Consider the following 26,822-nt stretch of genomic DNA (forward strand, 5'->3'; position numbering starts at 1 on the left):
AGAACATACTGCCAAGCACCCTGACCCCACAAGAATGTTAATAGTTTTTAAGAACTGTGGAGGGCAGGAGGAGAAGAAATACATTTGTTAAAAAGCATGGTTCAGATCCTCGACTGGTAGGCAGAGATGGACCTCCAGTGCGGTGCTAATTGGTACAACTGCCTGGTGAAATGTCCCTAAAATAACAGGCACTCAAGTTCAAGATCCACTGTGGTTTCAAATATCCATCGCATTAACTCAGACAGTGTCTGGTTTAATAAAGGAGGAGGGTGGAGAACCAGAGAGGAGAAAGGAACAATGGTATCTTTCCACATGGGCACTAATATGGCCAGTGGGCAACAGCAGAGCCCCCTTCCCCCCAACAGGCTGAGGCTTCTGATGAATTTAATGTTCTCTGAAGACTATCTCAACTGAAATCAAACTGACTTATGACCTTTTCTCTGAGCAGCAGGACAACAACATCCATAATGCCAAAGCAGTCAAACAGAAGACAAGAATGTGATTTTTTAAAAATGAATGTTTTATTCATGAACTATTTATAAAATTGTGTAAAATATACTCAAATATATTTGTTTTGTTGACTGTAGTTAAAAATATAAAAATATACTTAAATGCATAAATTAAATTGACAATAGTAGCACAGTTCTGTGTTCATCCAGTGTTTGTTAGGAAAAGTCATTATAAGTAATTATATTGCATATGAGAAAGGAATATGTGCTGAAGACGTTTTTCAGACACTTTACTCCAGGAAAGAATTTATGGCTAGACACATTTCAAAATTGTGGGTTTTTTCGTTGGCCATAGTGGTGCTACCAACAGCTGAGGAGTCTGACTCTATCAGCCTGAGAGGGATAGTCGAGGGCACAGGGTCTACAGTGAGTTGCCGCTGGAACTATAGGTCCCAAAGCTCACAGCTCCAGAGCCCACACATCTGTGACAGGGCCATCATGGGAGTGGTGGTCATTCTATAATGCATTTTATTCATACAAATTGTATGTCTGAAGTATGGAAAGAAATCTGAATAAATGTTAAACACTTGCTATGCCACTCCTTGGTCATGAAGCTGTGGCTGCAGTATGCAGTATCTCTGAATGTCAGGTGCATTTCTCTAATCTGCAGCCCCGGGAGGAGATGCTAATATAGTGATTAGATGGTTACTATCTCATATATTAAATCCCAGGCTGAGGAGCTTGGCTAAGTGCTCATGTACTCCTCTCTGTTTTGTATTTAACTTCTGGTTTCAAAGTTAAAGCATAAATAACCATATACAATACATAGTATAAACTTAAAGCTCACACATTTTCTTTTCTCTGTTCTACAACTGAAAGGAAATTCATAGTATATCATGGCACAAAATAATATTTCTGGCAATTTTAGGCATTATTTATTGCTAAATAACTATAGCAGCAGAGAAAAATGTATAAAGTTGCACTTTTATGACATCTTCACAGTATGCCTATTTCTCTCACCCACTTTTGTGTTCCATTAGTAACAAAAAATATCATTTCTCAACTCCAGCTATGTAAAATCCTTTTTTTCCCTACATTCGGTAGTGGATCTTGTAATTGTATTGCACAGATTAAAAAACTCATTTATTACAATTTTTTCATTATTAAATAACTTTCAATACAAAAATTTGAATTAACCTAAAAGCCCAACTCTGCAAGTGCTTCAGAAGTGGAATGGTATTTTCTTCAGGCAAGCATTCCGTTTGACTTTCGTGAAAGTACTCAGGTAGCTTTGTGGACAATCCAGAGATTTGCAGGACTGGGCTCCAAGTGTGCAAATCGTAGCTTATGGATCTGCTACAACACTAGCCTTGCTTTATAACATTATTATTGGGAAACATCAAGAAGGGAATTCTGAGCATTATCCATGGACATTCAAAAGATATCTTTTTCCTTAAGACCTGTCTCTGTTCAGTACAGTCTCCTTCAAATCCATTCTTGTTACACTAACAATTTCCCATCAGTCCTGTTATTCAGCTTAGAGGCACAGTAAATATAATTAATTATACTGCTATGTAGGTGTTTTATGTTAATAAAATGCTACATAGATACTTTTAACTTTTTCTCACTGGATTTACACTGGTTTCATATGAGCAGAATTGGCTAGAGAGCAGAACCAGAGCAATAATGTGTGTGTACTGTCTTACGTGTGACCTAGCTGGGCAGAGATGTAAAGCTGCTTGTGAGCACTCTGCCAGAGCACTTAAGGTCATCTGTCACATTAATAAGTGATGAAGAGGAAGATGCTTATGAACTGTGTCCATTATTAGCTGAGAGAAAAGATGAAACTAGTTGTCTGCCATGACATTATTGTTTTGGGTACACATTTGTGAACACTGTAGATGCGGACAAGGGAGCTGAGAACGATAAAATAAAGAGTAGAATGATGTGCGTCTTTCTGAAAATGATGCACAACATGCATACATAGTGTGCAATCAGACTTTTGCTCTCAGATCATATGTTACTGAGTGAGTTCCATTTCCCCCAGCACTAAAAAAATCACACAGTGATATATAGTGTGAAGTAATTTATAGGGTACATTTGGTATGTCTTCACAGTGTAATTAACATGTGCTGGTAACGAACATGGTGACCTTTGCTCCTCAGCTATCCCTGAAAAAAGAAAGGACTAAATGCAGCACATGTAACACAACAGCAGTTTTTATGATGCCTTAAGTCCAGCGGTTATTAGCAGGGTCAACAGTCGATGTAAAGCTGCTATGCTTGTTTGTCCTTGCTTGCTAACCTAGTTAATCTAGCAAAGGAAACAGAGAAAAAAAGGACTCTGCACATTTCTTTGTGGTTTTGCTTAGATTTCCCCTGTGAAAATGTCTTCCACTCTAATGCTAGTTCCTTTCTTTTTCAGTTTCAATTAAGGGTGGTGGATTTTGGGGTTTGTGTGGTGCCAAAGAGGATGTGCAGGAGGAATGAGCAGTATTTTCATACAGAAACACCTAAAAGATTAACCAAGCTTCCATGTTTTGAGCAGCTGTGAAAGCTGATATGAAGGGTGGCTTCTGAGGCATATGAGGATATTTGGTCAAGAAAGGATGAGACTCCAGACGAATAGGAAGGAAGAGTGACTATCAGGCTGTTTCCTTCTCTCTAAGAAGACCACAGGGATATGGATGTGCATAGTCCTGCTGGTTCTGCTTTGGAATGATTTCTTAAGAAAACTCTACCAGGAGCTGTCTGGTAGATTTCTTCAGCCACTGTCAGGCAGATATTCCTACAGCAAGGAGCATGCACCTCCAGTAAGGCCTGTGGCACAGGGCCACAGCAGTTCCTCAGTTAGGCACTTAGCCACTTACTGACTGGTTCTCAGAAGGCCTTCAAAAGTATTTATTTATCTCCAAAACAGAAGTGGAATTTAGGCAATTGTCTTCAGTAACAAGCTAAGTTTTCTCTAGGGAAAGCATAGGTAGATATATGAAAGAAGAATTATCAAGCCTTTCCTTCTTTTTGTGATGGAGAATAACCCTGTACTGCCTCTTCTCTATTTGTTTGAAGAACACTAAAAAGACAAAGAATAGTTGAACAGCGTTTAGACCCTTGAGTGAGAAGCCTCTGCAGAGGAGAGAGGCTGTGCATAATCCACTTGGTTGGACAGGATACCTGCTGAGTGCTCTTTGATTTTACTTCTTGCTAGTCAGTAAATGTTTTGAGTAATGAGTCCCTGCCTGGGGCACGGGGAGTTTGAACTAGATAGTCTTTAAGGTCTCTTCCAAACCAAACCATTTGATGATTCTATGATTAGCACAGCCCTGCCAGCCTACATTCCCTGGCTTACAGATGAGCCTTTTTCAGTTCCAACTGCCCTTTTTGGTGGGCATCAGGCAACATTCACGTGGAGGATTCTTTCTATGCAGACATGCTGGGGCCAAACTTTGTGAGAGCAAGTGGCATTTGAAGGTGATCAACACTTGGGGCAAGGCAGTTATGCTGCAAGCAGCATAAAGCCAGTTGTGTTAATTGTTGGAGATATATATGTTTGCAATCTATCTACTTTTTGGCTCTCATGGTACAACATTGTTTCTAACGAGCTAAGGAAGTTGTCAGACTTCACATCCTCACTGGTCTGTTAACACAAATGTCTGAGGCATTTTTTGAACATTTTTCTTAATTATAATTATTCACACATGAAAACGCACAGACAGGTTGTGGTCTGATTCTGCTCTCTTAAACCAGTGTAAAGAAATCAGAATGTGACCTGTCTCCCCTCAAAGTATGTGGTGGGAGATAGGTCTATTAGACTTCACTGCAGCGTATGTTCAATATTTTTCTCCTATGTCACATTAGAGTGAAACGGTTGCTTCCGGTGAGGTGAATCCTGTTTTGCTCAGTTGTTACTGAGTTCTGTAAAAGGTATGCCATTGTGTTACAGGTTATACCCATTTTTCTCAGATGAAAAGCAGTAAGTTTAAGTGTAGAGTAGCATTGTAACTCCTATACAGGACTACTGTTCCCTTGCTTAATAGTAGCTTATTTCATCTCACAAACACTGAACTAGTTAAAAAAAATGAGGTTCTCCTTAAAGGATTTTTCCTGTGTCATGCCAATACCGCCCCAGATGCAGCAGTCCTGTTAGCCATTGAATTTAAAATAGTTTATGTAGAACAGTTTATAAAAACCGTGATAAGAAAAAAAATAGCATTATCTGAAGCATAATATTAATATAAACAATATAGAAAAAATACATATTTACATAATGCCAAAATACAATTATATACATTAATACCTATTATATTTAAATTATATATCTTTTTAAAAAATCACCAGACCAATAAATTATACAGTCTCAGCAGAAAGGTCTGGCACCTTTCTGGTGCATGAAATACACATACAAAAAACCCCAAACAAACCCCCGAGTTAACAAGTGTGGTCACAAAAGTAGATATCTCTAACATTCTTAGTGCCTTGAATAAACAGCATCTGAAAGCAAGGAAAACTGATATTAGAAAAAGGAAAACAACACAGGTGGTTTCATGTTCAATTCTGCCAGCTGACTACAGTGCTCTGAGAGGAGGTTACGTGGCAGCAGCGCTGGCTGGTGACTGATGTGACAGCAAAAAGCAAATCCCACCTCTGCTTTTGCTAGGACTCTCAACTTGTAGAAACCTGGCTATTTGAGTCCTTGGCCTCCTCCAAGCCTGTTCCACCTATTGATGACAACTCTGATTTCTACAAGCTAGATCAAGAAAATTGTTTTGATCTCTCATTATACAATCTCAGTTCCTAATGTCCAAATTTCTGGAGCTACTGAGATCCTGCTGTTTGACCCTATAAACTTCTACAGACCTTAAGAATCAGCTCTACCAATGCACACAGACCACCTCTGCTTACAGCTTCTTCAAACTGGCTGTCTGGCCATGGGAACAGGAGGTGAAGGGCAGTGATAGTGCCAGGTTTGCTACTCCTGCAAATATGATCAGCGAGGGACTGGATACAGGCTAGGAAAAAGAGCACAGCCTACAACCCCTACATTTTCCAGTCAAGGCAGATGGGAAGTCTCCTAAGGCTGCCTATATAGTCAACAGCAAATGAGGGTGATGCAGGACAGAAATTGAACTCCATGAAGGGCAGAAGAGCCCAGTGAGCACAGCCAATAGCCTCAGCATACTTAAGGGTGGATGGTGTAAAGACTGGTGAGGTAAAAGCCAATACCCTGATAGGAAAGTGGTTCAGTTCCCCCAACAGCATAGGAACCATGAATGTGAGACAGGGTAAGGTAGGAGCAGGAAGTGATATTATAATGACTAATAATGAAGGAAATAAAGACACAACAAGAGCAGAGGAGTGAAGAAATGAAGGTCCAGGAAGAGAACAAGTATCAATGGTAAGGGATAACACAATTCCCCCTCAATTACATTTGAAACGTTTTACAATTTGATAAACTTGCAGTTACCTCTGTGATACTCTGGATTCACATTTTCATATATTGGAAATAAGGGATTTTCTTGTTCACTGCGAAGTTTTCTGGCTCTTAACACATCTCTCACACATTGATGTAGATACACATACTGACACTGCAAAAGATTTGTGTTTAGGACACTGAGAAATTTTGTAATTTAATTTTCTGTATTGTGAAAAATCATTAAAAGTGAACTCCCTCACACATAATCAAGCGTGGTGTTAAAAATGAAAATATACTTCTAAAATTAATCTCCTTTTCACACTAGTAATACAGTAAACTTTTGTGATCACCTGTTCTTAGAAATAATACCAGTCAAATATAAAGGAACATAATATCTTTTGACGGATCATGCCATAAGTGAAAGCTCTAGCAACTGCAAAGCATAATTTGATATGGTGCTGTGCTGGATAGCTACTACTTCTGAATGCTTTGGTATAACGTGTGTAAAAGAATTAATATGTACAGGGAAGCAGGCAGAAGAGACAAACAATTTTCTGTTTGGTTTTTTTTTTTTTCTGAAAAGAAATATTTTCCACAGAATTTTATTATAATATATAAATATTTCACAGAACTTTAACAAACCCAAATTTTCTGGCAAAATCAGTATTTTTTTGATCCAATATAAGTTACAAGATTGCTTCTGACTATGCAGCAAATAAGTTTTCTGAAGAGTGCCTTTCACAGAAGGGAACTAAGATGACATTCACAACCAAAGTAAGGAGGGTCAGCAATATTACTGACTACTGACTATTCATCAAACTACCTTAATAGAATAGATTGTTAAACTCCCATGCTCTGCTACGTTTTGTGGTTTATGATTAGTGTAACATGGTACCCATAAGTAGGTCGAGTATCTTTATATATCAAGGTATACGTTTTTAATATTACTTTTCTCTCAAAAACATAATTTCTCCAGTAAATATATGCATTTTCTCTCCTCACATCTTCTTTACTTATTTTCCACAAGAAATTCAGCCACTGCTCTGTGCCTTTTTCTCAGTGCTCTGGCTTTGGGAAAGTGAGAATGTCTGCTTTTATGCACGTACAGCTGCTGTCTCTGTGGAGCAGAGCCCTGCATCCCACTCACCAACCTGACGGAAAGTTGGCCAAGGCATGGAGGCTTTCTTTGACAGAGACCATTTGCGACTGAAATGGTCTGTTACAGCTACTGTGCTGAGCACACTGCCTTTTAAGCTGATGCACACAGTGTTCTGTTACTCCTTGCATTTCTCCAGCTGCAGTCTCTTGTCTTAAACAGCTTTCAGCCAAGTCTGAAGCAGGGGCATTGTTTTGTTGTTGCTGTTTTTCCATGGCTGAATAATGCCAAGTATGATGGTACTGTGACCTTGGGCTGGAGCATTTCGTTGCAAACAGTACTGTCTGCTGGCCTTGCTCCACAGTGGGATTTGGCTTTTACTGTATCGACAGAAGGGGAACTATCTTTTATTCCAACACCTAAACAGACTGTAGAAGCCAAGACATGGACACCAGGAACTGGTGTCTTCACACACATCAAATGGAGTTTGTGGAGCAGATTTGTTCTTCCCCATCTCCCCACCTCCTTTACTGTTTCTTAAAAGATAATTCACTGCTCATTGCTAACTCTGAATCATCATAAAACTCAAGGATAAATTTACTTCATTTTTTGCAGGAGGATGAGAGACTGTATTGCTTGTGCTCCAAGCCACCTCGATAAAACACAGTTTCAAGTCAGAAACCATAAACAGGATGCAACTGAGAGTTCATATTAATAAGATTTGCTGAGAATACAGCAGCTCAGTGACCGTGCACTGACACAACTACATGGTCAGTTTACAAGCATGTTACAGCTCATGTGTGAGCTGTAAAAGCTTTCAATTAGTCTGTCTCTGGGATGCTGATTGCTAATTCTTCCAGGGGCAGGACTAGTTACAAGAGGGATCTGGGTTCAACTTGAGTCACAGATGGTTTGGGGCATATAGTGCTGGTAGTGTGAAGGCTCAGCTACTCACTGTTGCTGTAAATATTTTGTGTGGGTCTGGCTGTCTTTTGTCTTAGATGCCATTTCAAGTTCATGCCAAAGGTAGGCTTTGTATCACACAACTTTAGTTGTCTCCAAGTCTGGTGTCAAATTTAGGCTCTTGAGGTAGTTGCTTCCTTTTTCCAGCTAGGGAAAAAGAGCCACCCTCCTGAGATGCCTGTCCACCTTTGCAGACTATGGATACTGGAAATGTAGAAGGTGAGATGGATCTGTTTCTGAGGATGCCCAGACCAGGCAGAGAATCTGTCTCCCCTCCAACGAAGGTCTTCTGTGATTAAGATACTTCCAGGAATCCCTTTTTGTGTGTGTTTTCAGTTGGGCCTTTCTTTATACACATACGAGAGACATTTACATTATCAGAAAACACTGTCACTGACTTTTTTGTTTCCAAATTGCAGCAAAGAGCTCTATTATTATCAAGCTACAGGCAGACCCATCAAACTTGTTCTGATTTTTCTATTAATGTTTCAGGGAAAATGTAAAGACTGCCTCCACAACTTGCCTTTATTAAATCAGTTCCTAAGTGTTTAGCTGGTATTAGTGTAATATGATTTTCTTGCAGTTTTAAAAACACAGAAGAAAATACAAAACATTTACCTTTTTTGCACTTTGAGAAAAAATGTACTTGCTTTTACATAGTATATTAGGAGAATGCCAATCAACTTTGCAATACCATTTTAATTGACAGAGCAGCTCAATAAAAAATAAACCGCAAAACCACAAGGTCACAGTGGTACATCTAATTTTCTCTGCCCTCCATTTCTTTTCCCTATTACATCAACCTATCTGTGTGGTTTAGGCTTGTCTTCTAGACCCATCCATGAAGGACCTATCTCTCCTCAAAGATCATTTACTGGACACTGCTGTAAAGCAACAATGTGCTGTTACGCTTCTGCTGCCTAAAGCTGCTGGGACAATCGTGGGCCAGGGGAAGAAAAAAAAAAGAGAAATCTAGAGGAAGCATAGCTTGTTATTCTTGGTCCTCACTTGTTATGATTTGGACCCACTGTATGAGAGCCAACGGAAAAAACCCTGAACTAGAAATTCTCACAGAGCTAAAATACATCTAAGTAGTATTTCACAGTGCAAAGTGCTTTGAGAGCCTTTAAGATGAGAGACTGATTGTTAGACACCGTAGCTCGTGTTGCTGCATAGTAGGCTATCCAAAACTTACCTCTGTCTGAACCATGTGAACACGGTGAAGCCTTAGATCATGTACTGCTGCATAAATGTCGACAGTGTCCTTTGAATCCAGCTGTTGCAGAATTCGGTCTAGTGCAATGAATGTGCCAGTCCTGCCAACACCAGCACTGGAAAAGAAAACAACCCAAAAGACTGAAAAGCAGACGGATAAAAGCATTCAATATATTCATATGATATTTTTGTAAAGTTCAGATCTCCAGGGTGAGAAGCAAATTGTTCAAATGGCACCTCTGAGACTTTATAACACTTTATAGTGGAATTTACTTAGGAAGGAGGAAGGGATACTGATGGTAGAGGTACCTCTCCTACTGCCTGCACTGCTTTCTGCTTTGGATTAACTCAGTCATTGAGATACACTGAAAGACTGCATCGGACTCTTGTCAGAGTTTTTAAACCTCTTCTCTCCAGGAATACAGCTGTGGTCTTGTTTTCTAAAAGATCTGTAGGCTGTTGCCTTGTGGAAGGGCAAAGTAAGGAAAAGTATCAGTTCCCAGTAGCTGAACTGCTGGGAGGTGGGGTCTGGAGGCAGGAGGTTGGAAAAAGAAAAGCTGACTAGCTGATAATAGTAGAAATCAGACATGCTGCAGCACATGCTGTACAGGTGGGGTCATGTAAGATACATCCCTCAGCCCATATAATGTGTGGAGGGGTCAGATACTACAATCAGGTGGTACCAGTGAACATATGGCTTTATCAGAAGATACAGCACCGCACTGCACTCACTCTCTCTCTCTGTGTAACCCTATAGTCTGCTGCAACTGGCCAGTGGATTACAGATCAGGTAGTCCGGTTTTGTCTTTTTCGTATACATGTGTATGGGTGGACTACAGATCAGAGGAAAAACTGCAGCCCTATGACTGCCAGAGATGACAAAAGAGCAGAACAGCACGAAAAGGCAGTAAAGAGAGGGAGTCTCAGTCAGAATGGGGGAAAGGATAGACCTGTCAGCTGATCTCAACATCCATATGTAGTCAGATTCACCCCAGGCATATCTTACCTTTTTAGAACACCCCTTAGTGATTCAAATGTTGGACCAAAAGAGCAGCACATGAGCAATTTAAGAATGCAAAAGCTTATGAGCAGTGGCAGCTTCTGGCACCTGTAGTTCTCTCCAGTGCTCCCACAGAGACATGGTGGTTCCCTAAGAATCATTTTCAAGGCTTCTCCAAGGTAAGGCTGTGGGTTAGTGCATGTGCCTTGGGACAACTGCTCTGATGTATCTGGACACTTAAGCTCATCAGTTATTTCCCAGGTTCTGTGGCTGCACAAGGTCTAACAGGGATGAACACTTGGGAACTTCCCAAGGGTACGCACAAGAGCTCTGTGCCACTGACCTTTTGCTGCTGCACATACCTGCAGTGTACAATAGTTGGTCCTGTGTCTGGGGTCCTGTTGATATAATCTCTTACAGTTCTGACAAACTGAATCAGGGACTGGGTGGTCTCTGGCACACCATGGTCTGGCCATACAGTGTAGTGGAAGTGACGAATGAGCTTTGTTGAGTCAAGCTGCTCTTCCTGTTGGGATTCAAAAGTGTGGGTCATCAGGACCAGAGAGGAAGGGACATATACAACATGCACCTTCAGAACAAATGCTATAGTTGTCACCAGAGGTGAGCTGGGCATGATGCAACTGTGTTACAGCAGAAGAAATTTATTCTCCCTAATTTAGCCTTGCAGGTGTTTTAAGCCAATTCATTAGGAAAAAAAAGAATGCAAACATACACTGCAGATTTTAAACTCTCTTATTGTCCATTCTGGGAGCACTGATTCAGACAACATCTCAACGATCAGGTCTCCATAGTACAAGGAATCCTGATCGAGGGGCCAGTAGTGATCACACTTTACCTGCAAGGACACAGACAAAGACAGACTTAGTGTTAGAAACAGCTGTAAACAATGCCTCTGTTCAGCACTGGCAGAAGCAGACTTCAGATCTCCCATGTCTGAGGAGGAAGGAACAAAGGCAGCAGCTGAATTCAGAGAGAGATGCCACTCCCTGCCATGTCAACAACCAGTGCCTGGGATGGGAATGGACTAGCATGGGAAATGGAAGTTCTCAAAATTGATGTTTGTGATGAGGGGAATGGGAAGCACTTCACTGATGCCCTCTTGGGCGGCACATTTTCCACATCAAGTCTTCTCAGACCTCTGCTTGGATGAGAGGTCAATTCCAGTGCCTGCTTCCTCACCTCTTGCTGAGATATGACTGTAGGGTGCCACTTGGAGCCAGTGAGGTGCAGAAGGACACAGGTCCTAGTCTGCATTGGCTTTCACCCTCTCCTCAGGAAAAAATGGTAAACTGAAAGAAACTGACCCCTATGTGCCACCAGGTGATTGTAACTTCTTTGTTTAATCTTCTTATAGACCTATTCCCTGTCTTACAAAGGATGTGGTCATACCTAGGGAGGTATGCTCCACTTGCACTCAGTAAGAGTGTGAAGTGCATGAATGGTCTCTTTGCTAGCTACATCAGGGCTTATATACAGAGATAATTTGATCTATTTATTGATCAACATTTGCTCTCCAGAGCTTATATCTAAGTTGATCAGAGCTGATGTGATCAACAAGCATTTTTTGTTGTTGGTTGTTCTGCATGCTTAAAGGAATTGTATTAGTGCTAGAGGACAAAGTCCTGGATTAGACACCAGTAGCAATGACCTCTGTTCCTAACTCTTAACTTTGACATGCTGCATGATCTTGGGATAGTCTCTGCATCCTCACTTCACAGCCTTAATCTCTCTCTCCAGTCTTTATACTATACCTCTTATCTCTTACTATATATCTCCTTAACTGGGCCCTTTTTGGCATTAGTGTGATGCAAATACTAAGTAAAAACTTTTAATAGATATTAGAACAGTAATTAATAATAAAGAAGAGTCACTGCTCACCCGGCCCTTCTCAACACACTGGGTTACCATGACAATATTGTGAACATTTTGCTCCCATGCCATCTTCCAGAACTCATCTTTCGTGCCAGGCAAAGGGCCCTGAGTTGCTATGTATTCCCTGCGGAAATTATTGCCCTGCAAATAAAGAGAACTCCGTTAGTTTCCAAAAAGGCAGAAAAAAATATCTTCTAGCAACTGAACAAGACATGGGGTTGCAGCTAGAGCTCTGCAGGAACAATGCTCTTGCTGGGACAATAGTTTTGAGAACTAAATTTTTGCCTTGAACCTGGAAGCAAATGATTGGTTGGAACAGAGAGAAGGAGGAGACTGTAGCAGTATATCTAAATACTGTTCCTTTTGTGGTAGACAAAGCTTTTTATTTTTCTACTGTGCACAGCACAGTCTCAAGCAATTTTGAAACTGCAAGGAGCTTTTGCTTTATTTACTGTTTTTAATAAATTAGCTGAGTTCTGGCTTGAAATCTGGATTGCTAAAGCCACTGCTATTATCAATCATAACTCTTCGTCAAAGGGCATTATTTTAATTCCAGCCAGTTTCACCACCCTGCAAGGTGCCAATGCTGTCAGGATGAGCTACAGCTCCACAGTGAGGACACCACCTGCAGTGATAGCCACAGATGACACCATATAAAAGCAGCAACCTTTAAAAATGTGTCCTTGGCCAATTAGACTTGCTATCTTACATAACTACAGCAATCCAAGAAAGTGCCCTTAAGTGCGGGGTAAATCACTCACACTTAATTTAATGGCAGTCAGACACAGTCTTTCAGCACACCCACAAAATAAGTTTTAAGATTTTTTAGCTCAAGTGAGTCAATGAAGGGGGAGAGCAGCCCTAACTATCAAGCTTTATATTCAGTTTTAGATGAAGGACAAATTACCACTGGAGGGAGGACTGTAAAACACCACCCTTGAGTCACTTACTGGTATGTAGCTTGCATTAATGTAGTCTGAGCAAGGGTCATCATCCACATTGGAAAGCTTCACTCTTGATGTATCATCTAGGAAGAAATGCATAACAAGTGGCTTAGGGCTGGGTCTTGATTTTCAGTCCTTCTCTCACTTAAAAAATGCATTTCTGAAAGGACTGGCAGCAGTCTTACAAGATTTTATATGAAGAGCTAATTTAAAGGGAATAACTGTTTATGTTTTTACTGCCTCTTTCATTCACTCCAATGCCGTGGAGTGTTCTAAAGACTAGGAGATGGCTGGTAAGAAGGAAGTGGTAAATATCCCAAATTTCCTCTGTTGAGCTGCACAGGATTTGTTATGACAACAAAAGGGCCACAATAGCATCCCCCTTTGATCCTAACACCAGTGTGCTGTACTGAAAAGCAGTGCCCAGCTCTGTCCTTGAAAGAACAGCTGGGCTTTAGTGGTCTTCCGAGCTAACATGTGGAGCAGGCCAAACATCTTTCCTAGGTAAACCGCCTTCTGTACAGAAATAGAAAGTGTCTAAGCCACTGGGTCACTGATTCATGAGATAATGCCACCTTGGATCTCAGTCAGGTGTCATTTCTTGTACAGTGCAGGCGTGCTGCCCAGTCTGGCAAGGTAGGCAGAACAGGGGATGCTATGAGGCTGTGCTGCAAGCACATACCACATCCATTAGCGGGGATGTGGAGCAGTGAGTCATGTGGTGTTCTTCCTCAATGTTTTACCTCCAAAAGTGCAATGTAGGAGATTAAAGGGGGAAACTCTCAATGATAGACAGGTCTAGGCCTTGCCCTGGGAGAAGAGGGTTAACCTCACACACGTGTCTTACCATGCAAAATCACACTAGCTCTACACTGTACAGGAGGTCTGCTATGTACTCTGAAGAACAAAAATTTGGCAAGGCTGTCAAAGAGCACTGAATGGATGATACTCCATATGTAAACAACCCTACTGTTATTTCTATTATCCTTGTTACCAGCAGTGACTGAATGTCCCTAATAGCTGGAGCTTTTTCTCCCTGGGCTGAATGCTAGTCATTAGACCTCCAGTGTGAAACTAAATTAGTGGTCTGTGTGAAGCCAGACCCCTCCAAGCACCAGAACTTGAGCTGGCAGAGATATTTCATCTCTGACAGAAAGGAGAGAAGGGATTGGCTGCACTCTCTTTTCCACTAGACTTGCTGAAACAAAGTGAAAAATAGCTGGTGTGATGCAATGTTACACAACCAAACCTAAAACTCACAGGGTAATATATTATTGTATCGATTTTTCCCTCTGTTCTCTGGCAAAAGTGCTATGTCACACGTCTGGTTTCGACCCACATCTTTCAAGTCCTGAAAAAAAAGAAAAAGAATAAAATGCGAGGTGAAAATAATTCAAGGACGTGACAACACAGGGGGAAACAGCGCTTATCAGCTCTCAAAGGCCATGACAGAGAGTGGTTGTTTTTTTAAAAAACAAACTGAAATTACATAGGTAATCATATTGTTTTAAACCAAGTACATGACTGGCAGGTAATTTCCATGCTTTATCACACATATGTTGCCATACAAATCTGATCTCAGCCAGATAGGTATCAGGCAGAGGCTGCCAATAAGAAGATGCTATGCCAAATGAAGAGCTGGTTTCTGCACTTGGACAGGTGGAGTTCAGCTGAAACACTCCAACTTATCTGGATTTGTGTGAATAAGACAAATGCAGACCTTCTAATGCATTAACCTGTTGATTCAGTCAGCCCACCCCTTCATAAAGCAAGTCCTTTGCCTAGGTTAGGATCGCACCTCATACTCCTTGGACAGAAGGTAGTTGGAGTCTGCTTGAAGTTTGGTGAAGTGTGCTTCAAAGTGACTGACTTTGATTGGACTAAAATATTCAACAGGAGGAAGAGAATCACAGTCATAATTTATCCAGTTGGTTACCAAGAAGCTTTTTTAGGTATTATTTTTTTCTTTTTACCTGGAAGTTTTCCGGTTCCTAGAAATGATTTCAAAAGAAAAAGAAACACTTCATCAGTGAGTGACCAGATGGATCTGTTCAACCATGATGTCATGTTAAAAAAAAAAATAAATCTGACTTTACCCTTTTTGCCCCAGGTTCAGATGGACTGGCAGTGGCCTGTCCCTGCGAATGCTCAGCCTTGCTGTAGATCTCTCATGGCCACTGCTGGAATAAAAAGGAAGGTATTCTGTTGTATCTGTTCTGATACTGATAAGAGTTGGTAATAACATAACTTACACTGGAAAACAGTAAATTGGAAAAAAACGAATTTAAGAAAGTATGTTTTGATTCACGGCTCTGATTGTGTGACATTGCTCTTAACTGGGGCACAGTTTTCTTGTATTTTAGCTTGGCAATAGTGATGTGGAGTGTATGTATGGCACAGGCAGTAAGACTATTTACTTGTTCTCAAACACTCACAGCCCAGTCTATCATTAAGGAGGGTGTCCTTTGCTAAGATGGGCTCTAAATCAGTTGATCCTCTACAGGCAGAGAGGAACATATAGGGAGATTTTCAGAGCTGTAAAAGGTCTACAGCTTCCACCACATGTACTCTGCAGACCAGGCCAGCAGATGCCCAGGTTCATAGCAGGAGTAAGTGGTAGAACCACAGCAGGCTTTGCGAAAGCCATTGAAGTGGTACTTACTCCATACAGTCAGTGATGCCTTTCATCCTTTTGCTGCCATCTCCTCAAGACTCCTCCCTTAGAAAACACTTTCTCCTTATGTATGATGTGGGAAAACCATACTGGTGTAATTGGCACCCTGCTGCCTATATAACTTACAACAAGAAACCACATTCTATATGAAGTTTATCCATTTTGGCTAAAAGCTATGACTAGTCAGAAAACAGTTTTCTTTCAATCTGAAATTCTAGCACATGAAAAGTAAATTCAAAAAATACAGACTTAATTTAGTATCAGTAAAAGAACTGAATTTTAGATTTTCAGTGTTTCCTTTGTAATGGAAATGTTGAGGGCTTTTTTAAATTTCAGAAATCATATGGAATTTCACATCTCTCAGTCACGCAAAATGATTTAAATGGATAAAACCTTTTTTCAAAGTTGAGATAGAGTACTTTACTTTTAAAAACATATTTTAAAATATGAACTATTTAAAGTTCACTATTTAAGATTCATCTATAATGTAAAATACACAACTGTAATTGACAAAAAATGAGAAGTAAAGTTTAAACTAATCTTTTGGACACTGAGGAAATGCCATACTCAGTATTTTTGAATTGAAATGACAATATCCAAATGAACAGTTTCAATAGCTTTATATCTACAATGCAGATGCATAATTGGAAACATTTCATTTTTTTGACAAAACATTCAGTCTGAATGATAAACCAGTTTTTCAGATATATTCAGACTCCTAATGAAAACTAAGTTACAAGAATCCTCTATGACATAATTATGACATCATTTGAATAAAAAATATATAGATTTCTTAATATGTAAGTTCTACACTTAGTGTGCAGAAGATGTTGGGGGACACAGATTTTCATCTGTTGAATAGTTCTGTGCATTCCTCCAATTTTACAGTTACACTTTATATACTGTATTACTTAAATAAATATAAATTGACATTACTTCAGTAACAGAGACTGATAAAGGGAGTCAACTTACCCAACTTTCTGTCTGCAGACAAATAAAGCAGTAACAGCCACCAACATCACAATCAGAAACAAGCCAGCACTCACACCTTCAATAACTCCGAACAGAGGCTCTGGAAACAAAACAGTGTACTTATATCTTGAGGAAAAGATCAGAAGACTTGGAGAATCGATAACTCTCAAGGGATCTGTTATTATCAGCTAAAGAAAATGGCTAAATAGAAGGAAGTGTAAGGCACTTAAACACTTAGCTAAAACTTGGCCTTGATTTTCTGTCCTTACTTTTTCCAAACATTTCGCAAAATTTTTCACTCCCAAACACATCAAAAGAAAGCACAACCCCATTATATGGGAGTTTGGTTCTTTTGCACTTTGAAGTTTTCTTGGTGAATGCTCAGTTCACTGAGCATTCATCCTCTTCTCTACTGTCAGCAGCTCTGCAAGCAGTTCTCTGAATTTTCAACAGAAGCCAGATAAACCACGGCTCCAGTCTCAACTCAGAGCAGCCTTCAGGACACACAGAGCAATCCATTTTTGTTCCACTCCTTACAAACAGTTCTAGATACCAGGGTGTTCTTAGGCGCAATATATAAGTGCATGGTACAGTCACTGATAACAAGCCTGAAACTAACCTGCCTCTGTAGTGATGGGCAAAGAGAAGAAGGTATCTGCAAAGAGTGGTTTAGGAAGTTCCTTTGGGTCTTCACTGAAAAGCTGGGTAAAAGCTCGTATGCTGATCCTAAAAAAGCAGAATTGTTACACTTATGGCTCATTAGACGTTCAGAACCAACAGGAGACAAGTAAGAACTTATTTGCCCCTTAGAGATAATTAAAACCTTTCCACCCCCACAGACAATTCTTAAAACAGGCACCTGAGTTAAATACTAATTAATCAGTATTCTACTTAATTAATCATACTGATCCCTGAGTTAAATATTGGGGAACCCAGCTACTACAGGTGGAGGGCTCTGAGGTACCCTGGCAGAGGTAACATATGGGCTCTGGCGGCTGGCACACAGCCTGCCTATGCCTGAAGGCAGGCCTAGCAGAAGCTGCAGAGGGGAGAGGACTCAGAAATGCTTCTTGGTGGGGACACATTTTCCCTTCACTTGGTTGGGTATGGCTGTGCTAATGGAGATTTGCTATAGTCCTCTTGGTTCTCCGTGTAATGCGGGTATTTCCCAGACTGAATTTTTGGGAAACGTGCCCTAATGAGAGCAGACTATAGTGGGGTAGCATTGTCTTGATGATGAAGCAGCTAAGAGGCATGATGTAGACTCCTTGGTATGTGCCTTTTGTCCATGTGTCTTTTCAGTGAGAATACTGCAGATCTCCTGGGAGAGTATTTGCCTCTCTGAAGTGGTAGGGGCATGGCTGAGCCCCACTGGAGCTCATGTTTGGTCTCGCAGCCTGTGCAACTGTTGAGCCTGGTCTTGGTAGTCACCATCTTCTACACCCTACACTAACCTGGGTCTAGCTCTGGAGCCTAGGGATAGTGCCACAGGATAGAATAACCTCCAGGTTTTTCTAGCTTGTTCCGAACGACTGGTGTGGGGCAGTGCTGGTGTACAGACTGAGTGAAGCATGTTTGCCTTCTCCTGTTAAGTACTATTCTGACTTAGCAGATGGTATTAAGTCTTTCCAAAGAAATATTTAGCAGCTATAGGAGAGCTTCCCATCAAGTTGAAGTACATAAATAAACCTATTCACTGCACAGAGTTTTGTGCATAATTAATCATGTAATATCCAAACTAGCGAAGGACTGGCTGTCACCTATGGACCGGGGGCATGGAGAAAGCTTTCATAAATTTACATTGAAACACAAAGAACATTACTAATCTACAGAAGCTCAAATGGATCAGGCACACAGACAGTACCATGCCTAATAATGTGACAAGAGCACAGCTACCAACATAAATCTAACCTATAAGCAGTTTGAGGCTTTAGAGGTCCATCACAGAATTTGTGGTGATCTGGATCACACTTTCCTCCCAGATTTTCCATTTCTCCTCCAAGCTTAATGTCAAAGCTTTTATAGTCGCTGTCCGGATTTTCAGCACATCTACTGGCAAAATAATTTGTCTGGTAGATGCGTATAGAGTCGTTGTGTTTGTACTCCAGGTAGGAAGGTAATGGGTGCTGCTCATCAGGCTTTGGTCCTTCACTACCTGCGTCATGTGCAGAGAAAGACAGAAGGTTCAGATGCCACAGCCATTAATGTGATGCAGTTTCTAGGCTCATCCTCTTGACAGACATTCTTATCCAATTTTCTATTTCTTGGAGGTTACCTCATGAATACAAAGCTACAGTGGTTAGGGTATCTTGTTTCTAGTACCAACCTTTCTATTATTTCTTTAGGCAGATTTCCTTGCAAGACCTCAGTGCAACTTTCCCAGATACAACGCTGATATAGGCATGCATAGGTCGAATTCAATACTATGACATTTTTTCCTGTGCTGCTGGTGGGAGTTTCTGTGATTCAGATTCCTGGATCCTACTACTAGCTATTTCAAAAAAGCAAGTAAAAAAAATCCAGACACGGTCAAGTCTACTCTATATAGTGAACAACAACAGGAAATGACAGGGGTTCCCTGAACGTAAATTCACAATAATGGTTAAAGGACTCAGGTAGGCAAAGCCATGGCAATGAGCAGTCCCTTTCCCAAAGACCTTTATGGCACAAGTATGGCAGAGCAGAGAGTGGAAATATTATCTCTGCTTTTTTTCCTAAGGGCTGATGGACAGAGAGATTAAGGAACTTTCGTAAGGGTCACAAAATACGTCCTGGCATGCCAGAAAATGAAGCCACTTCTAAAAACAAGGTATTAATTGTTGAAACATGCATCTCATTTCTCTCATATAGGTCAATTGTAGAAAGGGAGGTTTACATGCATGCCACAAGGACAATTTCTGTTCTGTTTTACAGTGCTGCATGCAAAGTAATTTTCTTCAGTAAGCAAACTTGGCAGACCTTTGACTTCTCAGCATGGCTTACTAAGACTCTCCAGAAGAGCTGCCTTAGTGTTTCCGCTTAACATTTAAACTACCTTTTGAGATCTGTTCACAGCAGGGCAGTTTCTTCTGTGTCCACTGCCAATGGCATCCAACATAAGTCTCCTACTATGGAAACTGTCTGAGCATACATGAGAATGCAACCTAGAGTATAGAAGCTAACTACTCCTTCTGTCTGAGCTCTGCAGTTGATACTCACTCTCTGAGGATAGGACTGAGTTCCTACATCCCCAGGCTAGGGAAGAAGTATAGATCCAAAACCTGTATGATACTCAGCACTAGGCAAGGAGAAACCCCTTTGCTGTGCGGTGATAGGGATGTACCTCCCCATGTAACTCCTATAGGCTGTAAAGAGAACAGTATTAAACCACGACACTTACCATCAGCCTCTCTCACAACCACAGTAAAGTACTTCACAGCTCCATTAGTATCACTAAACCAGCTGCAGTTAAAAGTAAAGTTGATGGAGGATTTGGTAATCAGTACCTCTCTTTTGTTCACTCGTATGTCTGGAGGTGGCTGAGGGGGACCTGAGTAATTTAAATAAATAATAAATAAATAAAAAATAGAGAGAAAGCATTATCTATGTACTTGGTGTGAGCTAGATCTAGTAAGGGAAATGCAATTTATAATAAATCTCCGCTGCCTGGACCCAAGTCTCTGATTCTATTCTCTTTGCAAACAAGGAAGTGTCTTCACCTCCCACAGGGAAACTGCCAAAAGATGAAACAAGCCAGTAGTGAGTTCACCATAATAACAGTGACAGATCCTCAGCGGGAATTCCTGCAGAAGCACACATGGAAATGTATTAAAATCTTGTTAAGTCTATGAAATCAGAAATTGTAGCTACTGAAAATGACACAGGTTTAATTAAGATAGGCATTTGGAGGCCACTTAGCACACTCACTACAGGAATTTACCTATTTTAAGCACCTATACTCCTGCTTCCTTTTCCAGAGGAACAGAGTCAGCCAGACACAGCATTCAACTACAGAGTACCATTTTCCAGACTGACTGCAGAATTTCCATAGGAAATATTCTTTGTATGACACAAAGGTATACCTTGAACAGTGACACAGCAGAAGTACTTCGCTGAAAAGCGAAGTACGCAGGGAAGAAAGTGTAGTAAAAGTGGGGAATTTAAGGATCTACATTGCTGAATCTTTTAACAATCTGTATTACTGAAACTATATTGCACACATGGGAAACATCAAATACGTAAAAGGTGGCTAAATTTCAAAAGAACCAATAATTCACGTATTTATATGTACTTTAGCTAAACCTCTTAGTTTAGCTAAACCTCTACAAAGTCTAGCTGCAATTTTTTGCATTCCCTTGAGGTAGGGTCTCCAGTGTTAACCAGGGTCTGGGAGAGCAGCAGTGTTCAAAACAAGTAAGTGACAGCAAACACAGGTGAAGCATGAAACAATAACAAATGTGAAACAGCTAACCTTCCAACAGGACTCAGTCTCACTTCTTGTGACACGAATAGCTAGTTCTTACTACATCTGGATTTGCAGCATTCTTTGTGGTAGAGGAAGATTACAAGGTTGCAATTAAAAGGCAACTGATGGCAGAATAGCTCCCAAAGCAAACATTACTTTTATGATCTAGCATTTCAAAAAAATGTGGCTTTTAATAAGTAGTTATAGAGGTATCCCTGAATACAGGCTTCCTGGCCATCCTGTAATTTTTGAGAAGTTTAGCCCTGGAACAGTTCAAGCCTTTGCACGGAATGTGCCATTGAATCCTGAGGTGCTGCAAAAACTGGAGCAGCTCTAGGTCAGTGATGGCAGGTTGTTGATTGAGGTGATGCCTGGTAGTTCAAAGGCACCAGCAGATGCTACTGCTGCCCTCCACTCAGCAGCCTACAGGTGGAGAAACTGAAGAAACTAGTTCAAAACATATGCTATGGATATCTGTGATCCTCCCTCAGCTAAAATTCCTGCAAGTGATTTGGTCAAGTAGCGCCTCAGAAGAGTGTACAGAAACCCAAAGAGAACAAAGTACCACAATCCAGTGTGCTTATTGATGCATATTTGTGCTGAGGATGACTTCTATCCTCCAATCCATGAGAGGAAACGGCAGACACAGGAAGCCAAGCAACAACCATGAAGACAATTGAAGGTATGTGACGATGAGGACAGGGATAACTGTTTATGTTTCTCAGGCTATATTTCATGAATGAGCCAAATAATTGGGTCTGGCAATGTAATGAGAGGCAATATAGCCAAAATCTTGCACTGTCTGTCACAGCAGGGACCAAAGGACAGGTTCAGTCTACTTCAGCCACAAGATTATAAGTGCCACACATTGCCAATTGTGGAGTTCAGAACTCCTTTTGCTGTCTAACCAACACAAGCAACTGCTTAGTGCTGCTCACTGCCTCTCTTCAGGGCAACCCAGAATCCCACTTACGATCAATCATTGTGATGGTGCTGTCTTCAACTACTTCACTCGTCATGTCTGCAGAATGCACCTTGATGGACACCAGGTATCGTCTATGGGGAACGAGGGTCATGATATTAAGTAGAGATTTGTCTTTTTCTATCCTTTTAGAAAATTCCACTTCACGAGTGTCCATTTTTTTGCATTCAATGCTATACCCATCAAAGTCAGAATCAGGAGGAGTCCAGGAACACGCGATGGCAGTGGAGGTTTGGGGCCGACAGTGAAGACTTTGTATCTTGTCTGGTTCTAGAGAAACGTTGAGAAGTTTAAGCTCAGTGAGAAAAGGGACAGGCATCGTACATTCTCTGCTCACATTACAGCTCCTAGATTCTGCATTAACCATTAGATAAGAGCAGGAGGCTGTGAGTCAGAATTCCCATCTCTCCTGCAAATGTGTGTTGTCTGATTATTATGCAAGGCCCTCTAACTCATTTTAGCCATCTGAAATCAGATCTAGTGACATCAGCCCCATTAGGTTTGTGAAGCTTTAGTAATTAACTGTGAAAACAAGCCAAGAAAACTTACTCACTGAAGTCTTAACAAGAACAGCAACACTGCAAAACAACGGATTTCTAGAACGCTGTTACAACTTATTTGGAGGTTACATGTGGTCATAAGTACCAGTCAATATTGATACTGTCATCTCATGACTGATCTGGTTTCCTGGGTAGAATGTGGTGTGTCCATATTACTAAAACATACCACAGACGGATGTTTCATCCATGTAATATGGGAGCACCATTTATAACATGCGACATATAACAAAAACAGGATATCACTTTCAGATGGCAGACATTACATTTAAGTGATTAAATACAGGTGAAATTTTAATTAATGTGCTGAATTAAATCTACAGAGCTATACAGCTTACTAAACACAGATATCAGTTGAGAGCTGAATCCCATCCCAAATGACATGAGGATTTGCCAAGGCTCAGTTATTTTTACAATTCCAGGTCACTTTTTCAAATCAGCCTGTTACTGAGGTTGCTAGAGATAATAAAGATCCACAGACACAGACAGAAACGCAGAGCAGTGAAATACTGATTCCAGTTTCAAATCTAGTACAGCACAGTTTCATTCATCCTTCCTGTCTTATCATTCAGAAATATTTTATTTCAATATCCTACTGTCAAGAGAAGTTTGCATATTCAACCTTATTTTACCCCTGAAACTGATTGATTCAGGCTCTGCAACCAAACAGTCCCACTCTGGATGTGAAAATTATAAATATATGTACATTTTCAATCTTTTAAACAGTTGACCTTGCACACAGCAAGGGCTTAGAATGTAGCTGAATTCACCACTGAATTCATGAATTAATTAACAGAGATTACTGACTATGTAACAAATTGGTAAGATTTAACAGTTTTGCATCTTCTCCAGCTGAGTGTTAGGGTGCAATGGGAATTGTTACTTACTCGTTCTCACACTTGCAGACTGTGACTGACTGTATGTCTTCCAGTTGTCGCCACTGACGGTTCTGACACTGAACTCATAGAGTCTTCCTGGTCGCAGGCCATAGATGATACGTACTTTAGATTTGCTGCTGCTGTAGGGATTGAATACTGTGAGGGGATCCTTTGGAAGCCACTGCAACTCAAAATCGTCATAGTCTGTCCAGTCTGGAGGACCCAGCCACGTGACTGATAAAGAGGTGTTTGCAACATCAGTAAACGATACAGTGTTAGGGGGGCTGGGTGCTACACAGAAAGATGGGAAAAAAGGAAAGAAGAAAAAGAGATTCTTAACAAATTTTTACACAAGACAAATAAGATGAAACATGCATTATTTTCTTCATGCAGCACAAAGTAGTCTGTGTTATCCTGTGTACACAGCCAGCTACCACACCTGTGCTGATGATGGTCACTTTCATGGACATTACATATTCCTGAGCGTTTGGAAGAAAAACAGTGATGACTGTTTTTCTTTCACTCTCCATCAGTTTAACATACTTAAGGTTATTCTTTATCTTTTCACCTTCAACGACTTATGTAATAAATCCTTCCTCAGAATAGGTCTGTTGCATAGTTGTGAACTAATATGAATTCAGACAGATGGGACAAAAAAAGAAATCCCATACCTGTTCTTCCTTCAGCGTTTGCTGTGTTGATCAGATCACCACTGTGAGTCACCACAACCAAAGTGTACTTTCTGCCAGGAATGAGCCCCTGGAAATGCCACTCTTTCAGGTCTTTCCTTTGCCAGGTTTCTTTCTGTGTCCCATTTGGGTTGTAAAGATTCAGCTCATAGAAGTCAACATCTCCTGCTGCTGGACCCCAGGTGAACCACAGACTGTCTGTCATGTTTCGGTTGGATGCCTTGAGACCAACGACTGGGGCAGGTACTGAAAAAAACAGGAACGAGTATTTTTTTATGTAGAACATCCTTAGGGTGAGAAGAAGCAACCAGACCTTATACTTATCCTGTAACAACAGTCATGTAGTAAAATTAGTAGCCACCACAGCTGGCCAAAAAGCCAGGAAGCACCAGGAAGCATCCTGGTAGCATCAGGAGCTGATTCTTAGTTTGAACGGCCACTGTTCCCAAGAGAGGTTGAAATGTTTATAATGGACAGTTTTTCAAGTGTTAAGCAGCTTTTTCCCAGTCAGTGTTTGGAAACATCCAATTCTGAGATAGCTGAAGAAAGTACAGCACTGCACAGACACAGTCTTACGAAGGAGGGGTTACTATATGGTGCCTCCCTAGAATAAAGAAAGGTTTCACAGGGTGCTAGAGTTGCTAGAGCTGTTTAGAAAACTCTGCTTCCCACATGTGGCTGAACAAACACAGAGCTGCAGCCAGAGCTGCCATTGGGAAAAAAGTTTTACTTCACCAGTAGATTGCTTATCCCATTAACCTGACTTGGTTTGCCTTTTTGCCTTTTCCACTCATAGACCAATACTGCTTTCAGGATGGGAGACAGCCATTTCCCCTTAAGGCTTAAGCAGCATACATTGATATGCTCTTTTCCTGACTTGAGTTCCTAGGAACTATTGTAAAGTTTTTTGCTTAATTTTTCCTGCTGTAACCATGTCATTCAGAATTTACCTTTTTATTTAGCTAATGCTTTTTAAACATAAGAGACAATTTTGATATTTCTAAAAGTTGCTTTAATCTAGTATGAGCATCAGACTCAGACCAGCTCACTGGTGTCCCCCATGAGCACAGGTGGTTTTCTTGGATGTTCTTGCCTGTTCTTCCAAAGATAGATGACTCATTAGTGAGGTCTCCACTGTGGGTAACAATCACCATTCGATACATCCTGCCTTGACGTAGGTTCTGGAATGAACACTGCTGGAGGTGCTGCTCTCCTGAAATCCTGTCATGAAGGGATTTGTCTGGGTTGTACAGGAAGATGTCATATGAATCAAGCTCCCCTTGCGAGGTGGTCCAGCTGAAGGACAGTCGATCAGTGGTGTTCTCTGTGACTTTCAGATTTGTAACAGCTGCTGGAACTGCAAAGAAGGATAAATGCAAGAGTAAATACCAAAGAGTCTAGCCACTAAGCTGAACCTTTAGTAAAGTAACAACTCATGGCTGGAATACATCTCAATTAAGCCACAAGTAGCTAAAAAACATCAACAGCAACAGTCAGAAACAAGAGGAAAGCATTTATGATATGCTAGTGAATCTTCTCCAATACAATACTTGTATTTTCCAGTGGGTCTGATTCTCCAGCCTGTACTCACACAGAATTGTCCATCAGTTTCAACAGGAATCTTCAAATGAGTAAAGACTGCAAGCAAGATGTGGCACTTGGCTCTGAGTTTAGAGATGTACATTAACATCAAATCCTGCACTAAGAGCCTCGAGATTATGATTTAAAAACCTGATTGACAATAAAGCATTCAGGTAGTTTCACAACAGACCAACCGAGGGAATCATTCAGCACTTTGGTTTAACATCCTTATTATGAACCATGGTTGCATTATTATGATAACAAATTTCAGATTGACCTAGCAAGCACATATCAAGAAAAATGATGCATAAATATCTGGAGTTTGTTCCTTACTAGAATCTTTCCAGAATCAAGATATATAGATGATTCATGTATTTAATGATATCTGACTGAGGGAACTATAAATAAACCAAGATGTTCTAATTACCTGTTCGGCCAACAGTTTCTGCACGCTTACTGAAGAGCCCACCACTGACTGTCAAAACTTGTATTTTATACTTCTTGCCAGCTAATAAATCTTCAAATTTGTGCTGTTTGGCAGCAGCTGGCTCTGATTTGTTGCTCAGGAGGACTCCTTGTTCATTCAAGAGCAGAATGTCATATCTCTCAGCTACACCAGGAGCTTTCTGCCAGGTTACTAACAAGGAATGACTGCTGTAAGCATGATCAGCTAATAATTCCTGGACAGAGGCTGGAACTGGAAACAATTAAAGGCAGGACATTACCAGGTGAAATACAGACCATTCAATACACAAATATAAGTAATTAATAGAACATAACTTCATACACTTTCAAGTTCACTTGTGGGAAAAGCAATGTCTGCATACGTTGATGAAAACAAATAATTCCTAGACATAAATACAATCAGACAAATGTAAAGAGCATCATGGACATCTGAACTGGGCATGGAGAAGCAAGAGATATCTATTAACTATCATGAAAAGAGGGAGAAGGAGAGTGAGATGAACTGACCAAAACAGTTAATAAAGGTATACGAGAAAAAACCTGAAAAATAAAGTGGTAAACTGGTGCAAAATAGTGGCACAGAAAAGAAAATGTTAGCCAGCAGCTGT

At 40.6% G+C, this 26,822-nt stretch overlaps 1 protein-coding gene across 3 annotated transcripts in view; it reads right to left on the bottom strand.

The window, feature by feature from the left end:
- Positions 1 to 3,957: 3,957 nt before the first annotated feature.
- PTPRB (protein tyrosine phosphatase receptor type B) overlaps positions 3,958 to 26,822 on the bottom strand; it is a 60,725-nt gene continuing 37,860 nt past the window's right edge. For 2 of the 3 annotated variants that reach the window (XM_032688237.1, XM_032688239.1), the window contains 20 exons: positions 26,177 to 26,446; positions 25,262 to 25,525; positions 24,151 to 24,414; positions 23,489 to 23,770; positions 22,036 to 22,314; positions 19,998 to 20,147; positions 18,530 to 18,773; positions 17,238 to 17,344; positions 16,619 to 16,718; positions 15,069 to 15,152; positions 14,946 to 14,963; positions 14,771 to 14,852; positions 14,233 to 14,323; positions 12,979 to 13,055; positions 12,035 to 12,169; positions 10,869 to 10,991; positions 10,498 to 10,661; positions 9,116 to 9,251; positions 5,913 to 6,033; positions 3,958 to 4,939 (listed from right to left, as the gene is read on the bottom strand). In XM_032688237.1, the coding sequence (XP_032544128.1) occupies positions 4,917 to 4,939; positions 5,913 to 6,033; positions 9,116 to 9,251; positions 10,498 to 10,661; positions 10,869 to 10,991; positions 12,035 to 12,169; positions 12,979 to 13,055; positions 14,233 to 14,323; positions 14,771 to 14,852; positions 14,946 to 14,963; positions 15,069 to 15,152; positions 16,619 to 16,718; positions 17,238 to 17,344; positions 18,530 to 18,773; positions 19,998 to 20,147; positions 22,036 to 22,314; positions 23,489 to 23,770; positions 24,151 to 24,414; positions 25,262 to 25,525; positions 26,177 to 26,446 (3,014 nt within the window). In that variant the 3' untranslated portion in view covers positions 3,958 to 4,916. The remainder of the gene's footprint in view (positions 4,940 to 5,912; positions 6,034 to 9,115; positions 9,252 to 10,497; positions 10,662 to 10,868; positions 10,992 to 12,034; positions 12,170 to 12,978; positions 13,056 to 14,232; positions 14,324 to 14,770; positions 14,853 to 14,945; positions 14,964 to 15,068; positions 15,153 to 16,618; positions 16,719 to 17,237; positions 17,345 to 18,529; positions 18,774 to 19,997; positions 20,148 to 22,035; positions 22,315 to 23,488; positions 23,771 to 24,150; positions 24,415 to 25,261; positions 25,526 to 26,176; positions 26,447 to 26,822) is intronic. The other variant, XM_032688238.1, reaches the window with a different exon arrangement.

The sequence above is a fragment of the Chiroxiphia lanceolata genome, chromosome 5 (genome assembly GCF_009829145.1).
Source record: "Chiroxiphia lanceolata isolate bChiLan1 chromosome 5, bChiLan1.pri, whole genome shotgun sequence".
NCBI lineage: Eukaryota > Metazoa > Chordata > Aves > Passeriformes > Pipridae > Chiroxiphia > Chiroxiphia lanceolata.